This window comes from Cetorhinus maximus, chromosome 2 (assembly GCF_964194155.1).
Source record: "Cetorhinus maximus chromosome 2, sCetMax3.hap1.1, whole genome shotgun sequence".
In the NCBI taxonomy this organism is placed as follows: Eukaryota; Metazoa; Chordata; class Chondrichthyes; order Lamniformes; family Cetorhinidae; genus Cetorhinus; species Cetorhinus maximus.
In genome coordinates, this window is record NC_135880.1 from 205,853,378 (window position 1) to 205,868,623 (window position 15,246).

General features: G+C 41.6%; 1 protein-coding gene across 2 annotated transcripts in view; it reads left to right on the forward strand.

Annotated features, from left to right (window-relative positions):
- clmpa (CXADR like membrane protein a) overlaps positions 1-15,246 on the forward strand; it is a 134,707-nt gene that overhangs the window by 109,283 nt on the left and 10,178 nt on the right. For both annotated transcript variants that reach the window (XM_078531866.1, XM_078531858.1), the window contains exon 3: positions 12,887-13,091. In XM_078531866.1, coding sequence (XP_078387992.1) covers positions 12,887-13,091 — 205 coding nt within the window. The remainder of the gene's footprint in view (positions 1-12,886; positions 13,092-15,246) is intronic.

Sequence of the window (15,246 nt, forward strand, 5' to 3'; positions counted from 1 at the left end):
ATTTTTGTGGGTCTGTACTCAGTCTCCTGGGTTCCTATCACAGAGCCAGAACCCTGGGGCTTTTCACCTGCCTACTTCTACTGTCTTCATCCCTCTTGCCCCACTTACTTGTTTTTTAATTCTATTTCCCTTTTCACTCACCATGGAGTGCTGATATCCTGCTGCTCGTAATATTTATGAATTACCTTGAATTGCTATAAGTAGAACATTGAAGTTTGGTAATGAAACCATTTTATTACCAGCTGTAGCTGCAGTTCCTTCCATTGGCTGCTGGTGCTATTTTAATAAATAAAGTTATCCATTAACTAAAAAAATAACTTTCTGATTTGATCTGATCTGTGACCTCTTAAGTTCAGAGACTGAGAATTACAATTGACACAATCTCCATACTTTATTGAGAATTTTAAACAAAACAGTTTTTAATAGTCATTTGGTAGTACGGAACTTGAGTATTGCTGAAAAAAGAGACGTGCTGTCGAAGTTTTTCATCTTGCACTCATCAGGACATGTGGGACAATAGTTCCCTGGTGTATTCTCTATGGCGTTGCCTTGACCAATCAGATTCCACTTGCTAACCAATCAGTACCCTTTTCTAATGCAGTATAAATTGTTCCTCCCTTTGAAATTTGGTATTCTTGCATCTGTCCTGATGAGTACAAGATGAAAAGTTTCAATAGCATTTCTCTTTTTTTCTGTCAAATAGTTTCCAGTAAATCATACAGTTACCCCGCAGGTGGTCAATCTGAGATGGCTATGTCACTTAGGAGTGATCATTGAGTGAAATCTTCCTATTTGGTTCACTCTTCCCTTCGACACATATCTTCTGCCTTCTTTATGGAGCATTTTCCATTGCTATTTATCTTCCCTCTTCCTTCTTGTGCTCATGTATGGGACTTTTTGAGCGGCTTACATACCAGGGTGCACACGCAAACTATACTTTGTTCCAGGTGGCCCGCTCCCACAGTCAGGACAGCACCACGCCTCCCACTTCCCCCCCAGTCTGATCAGCCTTCCACCCACTCCCACACTTTGGGCACAACCACCCTCCCCCACAGTCTGGACGGTACTCGCAACCCCCCGCCCCCCTGCCATTGGTAAGGTACCCCATGCCAAAGTGCCCCTTATTTTGTTCCCTAAAAGTTCATCACCCTGTTATATATAGAATACAGTTTTTGAAAGAGCTTATGCATAATCCTCTTCTGGGTGCAGATTTGTTAATTAAGTACATGATTGGCTGTTGGTTGGTTAGTGTATTCCCAAGATGTCTTCCATTGGCTTAGCCATATAAGGACTTCTTCCTGTCCCACTGTGATTACCTGTTTGGCTTTTAAACAGTTTGCTGCCATTAATTGTTCTATTTCCATGTATGTTGTCCCATTCAATTCAGCAGTAATTCTGCAATTAACAAGCATCGATCTAATTAGCAAGCATCGTACCCATCTGATTTCCACATAACAAACACTGCTCTGAACTCATAGCCAGTCCATTAACCCTTTCCTCACAGACCTGACTTCACTTTGTGTGATTTTTGGATTCTTGTGCAAATGGTAACCTATCACCGCTGGACTTTTTTTTTTGTAAATTGAATTATTTGGTTCAACCTAGAAAGAATAATTAATATTTAAATGTTAGTTTGCACCTGTTAAAGTGAACAAGTTTTAAATGTTTACGCAAACATTGAATTCTTTAAACTTTTTGCAAATTAACCAAGGATTATTTGATGAACTACTTTTTCAAAGTAGTTAAGTGAGTGCCAATGGCCTATTAATTATAAATTATAGCCTTTAACCAGAAATAGAATTTTAAAATGATAACTTCTCAATTAACCAAAACAGCTTTTATCTTTGATCAAAAGTTATGTTGTGGGATAATTGCATGAGAACACTTAGCTTATTGGTATGGAGTTTCTATCCTCTTCAATTTAAGGGAGATGTTAGAACATAAAATTATAAGAAATTGTAGCAATAATAAGGCATTCAGCCCTTTGAACTTGCTCCGCCATTCAATAAGATCATGGCTGATTGGCCAAAGCAAGTGTTCCATGTCCCAAAGTACGATTGCAAGGCCAAGAAACTGTGTTATGTTCATACAGTGCTACTAACTTTTTGCCACTGACTCAAAAAGGATATTAAGGCTTATCACTGACGTAGGATAACTGAAAGACTTGGTAAATGTGCAACAAAGCATTTCTTTATCATTCATTCTTCTTTCAATCAAATCTATAGTCTCCATCGGAAAGAGTGCGATTTTTAAAAATTTAAAATAACTTAAATTTAACCTAATCTAAATTTAAATAAACATTTATTTATATGACAATCTAAGTGAGGATATTCACTGGTACTGACAAACGTTTGGTGTTTCACTGTTGTGTGCTTTCAAATGATACACTGTAAATTGCTTTAAACTGCATGTTCAAACTGATTTCACTGAGTACATCAGTAAGCAGAAACAGGGAGCAGGATGGAAATAAAATAAGGCTGGAAAAATGTTGTTGCACTAGAGTGATGCTTATCGGGCAAGCCCTGCTGCTATGGCGTTCCTGATTGAAGAACTAAAGTGAACAAAATGGTTGGATTCAGCAGAATTTAAAGCTACCCTAATGCTTTGTTTAGAGTCACTGGGCCTTAATAATACAGCAATATAAAGCAAAATACTGTGGATGCTGGAAGTCTGAAATAAAAACAGCAAGTGCTAGAAAAGCTAGCAACATCTGTGGAGAGAGAAACAGAGTTGACATTTCAAGTCCATGTGACTCTCTTTCAGAGGTGGCTTTAATACAGGTTCAGTTATCCTAGCTCTCATCAGGGGACCACAGTGTCCTTTTGCTTATTTCCTCACTTTTTCCCCCTCTGTTTTATTGCCATGCAATGCCCGATGTTCAACTGGGCAGATTGTGGAGCATGGCAGTTTTTTATACCAATGTAGAATAACACAGTGTTACGTACAGGAGGGGGATAAATTTAACAGCCCTGATTTTTCCTCTCACTACCCATTTGTAAACAGACAGGTGTTTTTGATTTCTGATTTCCTCCTTTATAAATGATGCCATAGTTTCCCCAACCCTTCAGTTTGGAGTCATCCAATTGCTTTATTAATAACCCCACAGCAAACTCGAGATAAGGTAAAAGATGATCCTGCCCCACGGAACTCGTTTCTCGTTATCTTGACTCCCTTCTCTCTCCCCTTGTCCAGTCCCTTCCCACCTACATCCATGATTCCTCTGACACCTTACGTCACATCAACAATTTCCAGTTCCCTGGCCCCAACCGCTTCCTCTTCACCATGGATGTCCAATCCCTCTACACCTCCATCCCCCACCAGGATGGTCTGAGGGCCCTTAGATTCTTCCTTGAACAGAGGCCCGAACAATCCCCATCCACCACTACTCTCCTCCGTCTGGCTGAACTTGTTCTCACACTGAACAATTTCTCCTTTAACTCCTCTCACTTCCTCCAAATAAAAAGTGTGGCTATGGGTACCCGCATGGGCCCCAGCTATGCCTGTCTCTTTATGGGGTATGTGGAACATTCCTTGTTCCAGTCCTACTCCGGCCCCCTCCCACAACTCTTTCTCCGGTACATCGATGATTACTTCGGTGCTGCTTCATGCTCTCGTCTGGACCTGGAAAAATTTATTAATTTTGCTTCCAATCTCCACCCTTCCATCATTTTCACATGGTCCATCTCTGACACTTCCCTTCCCTTCCTTGACCTCTCTGTCTCACTTTCTGATGATAGACTGTCCACCAATATCCATTACAAGCCTACCGACTCCCACAGCTACCTCGACTACAGCTCCTCACACCCCGCTTCCTGTAAGGACTCCATCCCATTCTCTAAGTTCCTTCGCCTCCGTTGCATCTGTTCTGATGACGCTACCTTCAAAAACAGTTCCTCTGACATGTCCTCCTTCTTCCTTAACCGAGGTTTTCCACCCACGGTCGTTGACAGGGCCCTCAACCATGTCCGGCCCATCTCCCGCGCATCCACCCTCACGCCTTCTCCTCCCTCCCAGAAACATGATAGGGTCCCCCTTGTCCTCACTTATCACCCCACCAGCCTCCACATTCAAAGGATCATCCTCCGCCATTTCCGCCAACTCCAGCATGATGCCACCACCAAACACATCTTCCCTTCACCCCCCCTGGTGGCATTCCGTAGGGATCGTTCCCTCCGTGACACCCTGGTCCACTCCTCCATCACCCCCTATTCCTCAACCCCCACCTATGGCACCTCCCCATGCCCACGCAGAAGATGCAACACCTGCCCCTTCACTTCCTCTCTCCTCACCGTCCAAGGGCCCAAACACTCCTTTCAAGTGAAGCAGCATTTCACTTGCATTTCCCCTAACTTAGTCTACTGCATTCGTTGCTCCCAATGCGGTCTCCTCTACATTGGAGAGACCAAACGCAAACTGGGTGACCGCTTTGCAGAACACCTGTGGTCTGTCCGCAAGAAAGACCCAAACCTCCCTGTCGCTTGCCATTTTAATACTCCACCCTGCTCTCTTGCCCACATGTCTGTCCTTGGCTTGCTGCATTGTTCCAGTGAAGCCCAACGCAAACTGGAGGAACAGCACCTCATCTTCCAACTAGGCACTTTACAGCCTTCCGGGCTGAATATTGAATTCAACAACTTTAGATCTTAAACTCCCCCTCCCCCCCATCCCCACCCCGTTTCCTCCCCCTCCCTTTTGTTTTTTTTTCAATAATTTATATAGATTTTTCTTTTCCCACCTATTTCCATTATTTTTAAATCTACAACTAATACCTTGTCAGTCTTTCCACCCCACCCCCACTAGAGCTGTACCTTGAGTGTCCTGCCATCCATTCTTAATTAGCACTTTTCTTAGATAATATCACCACCTTCAACACCTCTTTGATCCTTTTGTCTGTGACATATTTTGATTATCTGCTCCTATCACTGCTTGCTTGTCCCTACAACAACCCCACCCTCAACTTCTCTCCCCCTGCCCCCCACCTTAAACCAGCTTATCTTTCACCCCTCTCCTAACTATACTTCAGTTCTGTTGAAGGGTCATGTGGACCCGAAACGTCGACTCTTCTTCTCTACCGATGCTGCCAGACCTGCTGAGTTTTTCCAGGTAATTCTGTTTTTGATTTGGATTTCCAGCATCCGCAGTAGTTTTTTGTTATTAAAATATGAGGGTTGGTTTATTCCACACACACACAAAATGCAGGAAGGGGTTTTGCAATGTCCCCTCCTTTTGCATTCATACAATTAAAGAGGGATAAAGGAAAGAAAGGGGTATGGGGCAAGACCATGATAAAAATAAGAGTTAATGTTTCACTTATGTTCAAAATCCAGAATCAAAATTCCAATGGCATATTCTTCCAGAGGTTAGCAGGCTGAAACTGTTGCAGGGTGATCCATCTTTCCAGAAGCAAGGACTTCCCTGATGGAAGAGGGCAGTAAAGATGAATTAGTCTTATAGGCCCAGACACAGGACTGCCAATGTTCCAGTAGCTCACAGTATAGTTTAGGGCCAGGCAACTTACCTGGACCGAGCTCTCTCTGCTGCTACCTGATAGGTGGTGAAATGGTAGACTGCCTGGATTCAGTTCCATATGGGAATATTACAACTTCTTTCAGCTTGGGGGAGGTCGTGTGACATACCTACCACTTCTTCTCTGGTGTTTTGGACAAAGGATGTATTTTTCCATGTCTGGAATCTCGAGGTTTAATAGAGGAGTCAGGGTTCCTTTTTTGTCCTTGCAGGCATACCATCTACGTTGGTCACAGCTCTGCCTTAGAAATGTAAAGAGTGTTATCCATTTTTTTGGAATTTGATTTTCTGAAGTCTTAGGAGGTAGTAGCATCTCTTTAAAGGTAACAAGTTCCCTGCTGGTTTCTGAAGGCTAGAAATTCCTCTGGTGTGAGTCATGGCTAGTAAGGCATGTCAGGACAAAACCTTTGTCCATTTTAAAAATAAAATAATAATTTTATAAGGTAGCCAGGTTGACATATATATATCTTTCTTTCTGTCTTCTGGATGGAACAGTGGCAGGAATACCATCGTCAATACTGTGTTTGCTTTATGGGCGTTACTACAACTACTCTGGAAAGAAATAAAGGGAACCGAAAGAAATAATTTGTTACCACATGAAAATGTTCTGGTGAATGACTTAGCAGATACTGAAACAATTGCTCACTGTGTAAGCAGTTACATCTTTTGAGTTTGTGGGATTTTGTTTTTTGAAACGACCACATTATAGCTTCAAAAATTTTCTGAGCAATACTCTTTTCCTGCTAGGTTCAGTGGTGAGGAAATATTAGTATGAGCAACACAAAATTCCCTGTGATCCTCCAGCAGCAATCACTGCTGCTACTACATACAAAACCCACACATTTTATGATCCATTTTAAGAGATATTGCTCAATATCTAAGCACAGACATTGTGGTCAATTTTCAGAAGTTGAACTGCTATTCTTCATTTTGTCTATCCAGTAAGACATTGCTTGTCATCTACTTCAGAATGTTTGGCATTAGGCATTTTGGATAATTCTGCCAAAGCAGCAAACTCGGCACATTCTGACTCGCAGCATTTTGACTTGAAGACGACCGACAGTTAAGAAACTTGAGCAGATGTGTAATCAAGTTAAAAACAAAAAATAAAAAATACCTGGAAAAACTCAGCAGGTCTGGCAGCATCGGCGGAGGAGAGCACAGTCGACGTTTCGAGTCCTCATGACCCTTCAACAGAACTAAGTAAAAATAGGAGAGGGGTGAAATATAAGCTGGTTTAAGAGGGGGGGGGAGGGGAGAAGGGGGGGAGGGGTGGGGTGGTTGTTGGGACAAGCAAGCAGTGATAGGAGGAGATAACCAAAAGATATCACAGACAAAAGAACAAAGAGGTGTTGAAGGTGGTGATATTATCTAAAAGAATGTGCTAATTAAGAGGACAAGCAAGGTACAGATAGCTCTAGTGGGGGGTGGGGTGAAATAAGACTAAAAGGGCATTAAAAGGCATAGATCTAAAAATAATGGAAATAGGTGGGGGGAAAAAAAAATCTATATAAATTATTGGAAAAAACAAAAAGGAGGGGGAAGAAATGGAAAGGGGGTGGGGATGGAGGCAGGAGTTCAGGATCTAAAATTGTTGAACTCAATATTCAGTCCGGAAGGCTGTAAAGTGCCTAGTCAGAAGATGAGGTGCTGTTCCTCCAGTTTGCGTTGAGCTTCACTGGAACAATGCAGCAAGCCAAGGACAGACATATGGGCAAGAGAGCAGGTTGGAGTGTTAAAATGGCAAGCGACAGGGAGGTCTGGGTGATGCTTGTGGATAGACCGAAGGTGTTCTGCAAAGCGGTCACCCAGTCTGCGTTTGGTCTTTCCAATGTAGAGGAAACTGCATTGGGAGCAACGAATGCAGTAGACTATGTTGAAGGAAGTGCACCTTCGGTCTGTCCGCAAGCATCACCCAGCACCTTCGGTCTGTCCGCAAGCATCACCCAGACCTCCCTGTCGCTTGCCATTTTAACACTCCGCCCTACTCTCTTGCCCACATGTCTGTCCTTGGCTTGCTGCATTGTTCCAGTGAAGCTCAACGCAAACTGGAGGAACAGCACCTCATCTTCTGACTAGGTACTTTACAGCCTTCCGGACTGAATATTGAGTTCAACAATTTTAGATCCTGAACTCCCGCCTCCATCCCCACCCCCTTTCCATTTCTTCCCCCTCCTTTTTGTTTTTTCCAATAATTTATATAGATTTTTTTTTCCCACCTCTTTCCATTATTTTTAAATCTATACCTTTTATGCCCTTTTAGTCTTATTTCACCCCACCCCCACTAGAGCTATCTGTACCTTGCTTGTCCTCTTAATTAACACATTCTTTTAGATAATATCACCACCTTCAACACCTCTTTGTTCTTTTGTCTGTGACATCTTTTGGTTATCTCCTCCTATCACTGCTTGCTTGTCCCTTGCTTGCAGCCCACCCCCCCCCCCCACCCCCTTAAACAAGCTTATATTTCACCCCTCTCCTATTTTTACTTAGTTCTGTTGAAGGGTCACGAGGACTCAAATCGTCAACTGTACTCTTCTCTGCCGATGCTGCCAGACCTGCTGAGTTTTTCCAGGTATTTTTTATTTTTTGTTTTGGATTTCCAGCATCCGCCGTTTTTTGTTTTTATCTCTGTGTAATCAAGTTACTTAGCTTTGCCACTTCAACAGGAAGGAATGTTTTATACAGCCTATGCCAATGAATGGGTGGCAGGGTGGGGGTGGGAGTAGGGGGGAGGGGGTAGAGTTTCTGTTTTCAGTGCAGTTGCGGATTCCAGCACACATTGTGCCCAAAGTTGCACCCGTTTTGAAAGGTTTTTGTTTTCACTCAAACTCATTTGCATTTCACTGAACGCCAAGTCTGACATGAGCCAGCACCATCAGGTAATGCTTTACAATGTCATCTATTTAAACCATCTAGCTTTAAAAAAATTTCATTCATGTATCTAGAAGTAATAACTCTATGATGTTTGATTAAAACGGATGATCAGGTTTATCACAAATCATAAGCGCCTTCTTAATCACTGGCCCCAATTTTGCTCCTGGTTTGAGGGAGCAGAGATGGGAGAATTCCAGGCTATGTGAACCTAACTTTTAAAAATGGCTGCCCGGACATTAGATTTTCAGTCCGGGGAGGAGGGTGGGTGCAGGCTAGAACAGGAGTTGGGTGGACAACCTGGGAAGGAGTGAGAAGGGTGCCGGGTGTGGAGGCAGGCTGGGCGGAATGCCTGCCTCGGGATTCTGGAACTCTGTCCAAAAATAAAAAACAATGATTAAAATATAAAACATCCCTCCAGCCCTTAATCCTCACATCCCCCACTCCCCCACATTCTGCATTCCCATAACCCATTCTTGCTAATCCATGCCATCTCATGCCATGTCCCACCCCCTCCCCATGGCCCCTCATACCCTCCTTGCTATTCCCCTCACTCAACCCCATGGCCCTTTATAGCCCTTATGCCAAACATGCCCCTCCATCCACCCCCATAGCCCTTTCTAGCCCCAATGCCAATATGTGGACAGTGATTAAGAAGGCTTATGATTTGTGATAAACCTACTCATCTGTTTTAATCAAACATCATAGAGTTACTACTTCTAGATACATGAAGGAAAATTTTTTAAAGCTAGATGTTTTAAAAAGATGACATTATAAAGCATTACCTGGTGATGCTGGCATATACTTTATAGCTCCTATGCCCCTCCATCCACTCATTTGGCCCATTCTAGCCCCTTATATGCCAACAGTGCCAACTCATGCCAACCCATGCCCCCTACCCACCACTCTTATTCTTTTACAGCTACCATACCAACTCACCTAATATCCACCAATTTGCAGATCTCAGGACCCATGCAGAGATGAGATAAAATAAAGTTCTAAGTGTCTATTGCAGACTTCACTATATTGAAAGAAAACTCTCATTGATAAAAACCCATTTACCACATTTACATTTCTTCAACTACGTAAAGCCTTATAACAACCAACATTTCATTCAAATGCACAATCCCTTATAACAAATATTGGAATTCAAAGTCCCACATCAAAGAGTCTATAACCACTTGTAGCTGTCAATCAAACTGGTAAATGGCAGGCACCCTAATGGATGGTTGTGAAATCAGTCATGCAGCACTAATCAAGTAACGGAAACCCTCAGACTTATGTCAACAGACAGGGTGAAATATTAAACAACCATTTTTTTTAACACTACAGATATTTTGTTCAAAGGTTGAAGGGTGGGCTTTTAAATGCCTTTACAGCTTGACAGTTCCCTTAGACAGCTCCCTTAGACAGCTCCCTTAGACAGCTCCCTTAGACAGGTCCCTTTGACAGGTGCTTCTGACAGTTTGGACAGTCGATGTTGACAGTTCCAATGAGCTTGACAGTAATGAGATTATACATTTCTACACACATTTATTCCTGCTTTTTACACTTCAAAAGGACACTTGACCTCCCCCAAAGTTGCCCTGGGACCAGATCCAAAGGGAGTACCTTACCTCTCCAAAGGGGCACCCTGGCTATCCAAACAAATCCACCAAGTTCAGACCAGCTCTTACCTTGTCTAATCTGCACACATTGAGGTTCACACTTCTGGCCAACCAAAATCCCACTTCAGTGGAGGCAGCTGATGATTTAAGTGGCCAGCTGCCTCTATAAACTGCGCATGCTCAAAATGCACACTGGCCTAATCCCACCCCCACGAACATGGGAAGTGTTGTGACTGGGGACAGGATTTTCGATTTTTGGACATTTCCACTATTTTCACCCCTCCATTATGGTGAAAACCTGGGCCACAGTGTCAATCCACCACCTCTGAGGAATCCATTTTAAATTACTCAAATATGCTTTTAAAAATATGTGAAATGATTTTCTAGTTGTACTGGGGTGCGAGTCAGTGCCTGAACAGAAGCTTTGAAACGCACTTTAGGGCTCTTGCACCCAAAAGAACTAGATTGATTTTTAAAGCTACCCTGAAGGCCCACAAACAAGTGTAGTTAGCAGAAACTCCCAATGCTGATCAATTATGGTTAAATGTGTGGGGGGAGCCTGCTGCTTCTGGTGCGATATTTTTAAAACCAGCGCAACAGGTGGCGGAAACTCGAGTTGCACCGAACATAAATTATATTTAAAACGTGGTGAGCTTTTTGCATCGGCGAAGCTAATTTTGGCCAAATTGCACTGAAAATCCCACATTGCCGAGTGGAAACTCCGGACCTTGATATTTTGCATTGGTGACAGCATAGGGCAAAAAATGACAAAGGAAACTGAACTACTTGTTCCTCGTCTTGTGCACTCAGCAGGATATCACTTGTCATCCACTTCAGGGAAAATGCTTGGTGACACTTCCCTTGAAAAAGTTTAGCTTTTTGACCTCAGGTGGCCTTTCTGCCCTGAGCATCTCTTTAGTGCGGCTTCACTGGGACGTTGACCAATTCTTCCATCTTCTTTCATCAACACTGCAACCTCTCCAGTCGTGGTCCAATACAGTCGCTGAGAAAATTATTTCCTTTTTCCTGTTTTTTCCGCTGCTTTTGTGTTATTTTTGCCATTGCATAAATCTTTTTGCATTTTTTATTATATTTTTGGCTCTATTTGCAGCACTCCAAATGCTTTTCTTTATATGCTGGTGGCAGTTTCAGGTGAACAGAATTATACCCATTTCACTGCTTCCCTCCTTTCACACTTCCGCTTGACACCATTCCCCAACAGATCCTGGCAGAAGCTTGCCAACAAATTCAGCAATAGTCCTTGAAAGACATTTGAAAAGGATAATACACTCTGCTGCTACTCACAACAAAGGAATTTAGCAAGTTTTTATTACTAAGGGCTATTGATGGTGAGAGAACTGTCCGTTTGCCTTTGGCTGCTATTTTTAAATGTTGGATACCAAAAACTGCATTGAATCTGATGTGTTGAATTTACTTTCTCGTTCAGCAAGAATCGCTGCCAGGATAATATTTTTTAACCTATCCGATCATTCTTGTCAGTTGATGCTGTTTAATATGACTTCATTTTTGTTTATTGTTTCACGGGACGTGGGCATCGCTGGGTCAGCCAGCAATTTTGTTGCCCATCCCTAATTACCCTTGAGAAGGTGGTGGTGAGCTGCCCCCTTGAACTGTTGCAATCCATGTGGTGGGGGTACATCTACAGTGCTGTTTGGGAGGGAGTTCTGGGATTTTGACCCAGCGACAGTGAAGGAACGGCGATATAGTTCCAAGTCAGGGTGGTGTGTGGCTTGGAGGGGAACTTGCAGGTGGTGGTGTTCCCATGCACCTGCTGCCCTTGCCCTTCTAGGTGGTAGAGGTTGTGGGTTTGGACAATGCTGTCATTACTGTTTTTCAGTTGTGTTGCAGTGTAACTCACGATCTCTCTGTGAGGGACCACTTTGAAAAACAGGAGGAAAGTTGAACAGCCATACAAAGATCTGGGCACAAGACAAAAATAAAGCATTGTTTTTTAGTATGGATTATCATCGTATTATTTCTTGCTGATCTGAATGGAAAGAGTTAAATACAGTTGGCTGTGTCACTTAGCTATGTTAATTGTATATTAATCGTATTTAATTGCATGCCTGTGGTGGGCATTAACTGGGATTCACTTGTTCCCCTATAAATAGACATGGACAGAAGCTGTGGTGGTTGGCTTAGAAAGTGCATGCTTGTAATTTGTATCTCTGTAAATAACTGCTTATGAAAGTGTGTAAAGATTTGCTCCAGTTCTATGCTTGACCACCTAGCTTTCTGGAATATAACAAGCTGCAGAGAACATGCATTATGGACTGGTATGCTGAAAACATTAATATACACCATTAGTTGCAATGATCTAATATGCATCTGTAGGTCATAAGAGGTAGTTTAACATACTAGTGTCTATTGGGTGCAGAACTATTAGTGTTATTCTGTCTAACAGTGTCCCTGACATTTGTCTAGAGAAGTATGAACATCATACAGTGAAGATGCTTAAGCTTCAAAAGATATAGAGATACATTGACCAACACAAATCCTTGATAGTTGGCAGTTTATGAATGGCTGACCACCCAGTAAAATCATAAAAAATCTAGTCTTTTCATTTCCTTTGCTCTGGTCTATTCTCAGTGTGTCTTTGGAGAAACACAGATGGAGGAGTATGATCAAATTGCAAAAGGTTACATCCTTTAAAATTAAAGGCAGATAGTTAAATGTAAAACACTCGGACCACTTACTGGAATGACCAGTACTACTGTACCCTAAATAATATCTAAGGCAGAGCCAAAACTTCTAGCATAAATCTTGAGCACAAACATCAGGGGCTCATCTTTTGTTTTAAAATTAGTTGCAATGATGCGGTTAGAGATTGATCTAATTCTATTCTGTTTGATTCATAGGTGATCACTTATTCTTTGGGTTCAGTGTATGAGAATGTAAGTGCAAAGCTGAGAGGACGAATCTCCTTTGCAGCAAATTACCTGATGGGGGATGCTTCCATTAAAATATCGTCACTGCGTTCAACAGACTCAGGACTGTACACATGCAAAGTGAAAAATGAAGGACAGTATGACTTGAAGACTGCTATTAATCTTGTCGTTTTGGGTAGGTGTCTGGAAAATTGTTAATTTTAATATTGAGTTGCTTTGTACAATAATTAAAGCCTCTTGTGGGCTTAGTTTTGAAAAGGTGTAATAGTAATGTCAAGATACATGACAAAGATCAGGCAGACATTCTTAACCAATATGGTTTTTGTTCTGATTTATGTTAGTGCAGTAGGCTGTATCGAATGAATTCACTTTTCAAAAGATTTTTGAAGATTTGCCCCTAATAAAAATGCTTTACACTTTTCTGTCTTTAAAATCTTACTTCCCATATATAATGAAAACCACATGTGTGAGCTTGTTACATTGTTGTTAAACTCTCCCAATGATGACACCAGTGTTTCAGTGTTGACTCTTTACAGCTCCTCATCCTGTACATGCTAGGCTCCAATCAACTCTACTGCTGTTTCCAAATTGCCACAAGGTTTGACAATTAAGTAGCAAGAATAAAACATCACAGTGTAATTGAAAATAAGGGCAGCATATATGTCTTTAGAATGGAGCATGAATTATATGTTTATGCCCTGGTCCAATTATCCCCACCCTAAAGCTTCACTTTATCCAAAGCCTACTCTCGGTCTTCATTTCTTGTGCACAATGGCACTGGAGTTTGATGAGTTATGTTAAAAGTCTTGCATATGGTGCACACTTCCTGTCAGTTTTACACTTGCTTTCTGTAACACATATACTGTAACATTTTGTTGATCATATCCCTGTTGTTATGAAACAGGGTATTCTTCATGAGCAATGCTTTCAGAGATCTGCTATCATTTTAAATTTGAATTCGTATTGGATTCATGTTCATGTATCGTCAAGTGTTACTTATTGTTAGAAGAACATCATTGAGTAATCCTTGGGAACTGATAGGACATGTCACTGGCGACATATTGTCAGTGGCTGCTCATTAATAATTACTGGATAAGGGGGACTTTCTATGGATCAGAGCCTCTAGGCATTCTATACGTCAATAAGAACATAAAAGTAGGAGCAGTAGCTATACGGCCCCTCGAGTTCACTCTGCCATTTAATAAGATCATGGCTGATCTTCTAACTGAATTCCACTTTCCCACACTATCCCCATATCCCTTGATTCCCTTAGTGTCCAACAATCTATTGATCTCACTCTTGAACATACAAAATAACTGAGCATCCACAACTCCCCGAGGTAGAGAATTCATTACAAAGTATCTTTAAGTTAGATTGTGTAGGTCATAGTAGGTCAGAGAATGTCCTGTTTTACAAGGACAGAAGAATGATACTCTGTAAGGAACAATATATTATTCTCGTGTAACTATGTGCAGACTAACTTTTTCTTTGTTTAAGGCCACTGAGTGCAACTATTGTGCCTTTCTTAGGTTAGTTGTGGTTCAGACAGGTTTTCTTTTTTGTGTGGGTGAGACAGATGAAATGTGAAGAACATTGATATATGTTTAGATACTGGTTTATAGATTTTGTTTATCTATATATATATATCATATATTTATATGTGTAGTGTTATATTGACAACTATAATTTTATCTCAGTATTACTAAACAACTTTTGAATAAGACTGGCCTTTTCATTGCTGTTTGTACCTTGCTGTGTAGAAATCGGCTGCCACACTTCCTACATTTACAACAGTGACTATAAGTAAATCGTACTTGAGTGCTTTGGGACGCCTTGAGTTCATGAAAGACACTGCGCAAACCAATCTCTTTCCTTTAAATATATTAGAAGCAGATTTTCCTCAACCACAGAGATAACAAATCACAAATCAAAGTCACAACTTCAGAACAGAGACTGCAAGTCTGAGTTCAGCTACAGGTCTTGTCATGGATTTGATTTACTTAAAAAGCAATTGAAAGTAGGCTGGTGGCGGATTCTGGTTTCACAAGAGATTGTTTATTTGCGTGAACACAGTTTATTTACCTGGAGTGCCACCTGCTGTGTGTTCAGAAGAACTACATGGAATAATTGAAAGAAAGCACCTTCTCTTCTGCTCCCTCATGTGACACTTCACTTATGAGGAGAGGCTAGAAAAAGTCGGGCTCTTTTAGTTAGAACAAAAGAAGATTAACGGGAGATTCAAGAGAGGTATTCAAAAATTGTAAGGAGTTTTGATAAGGTTGTTCAGTCAAGAAAAGCTATTTCTACAGGTTGGTGGGTCACTAAGTAGA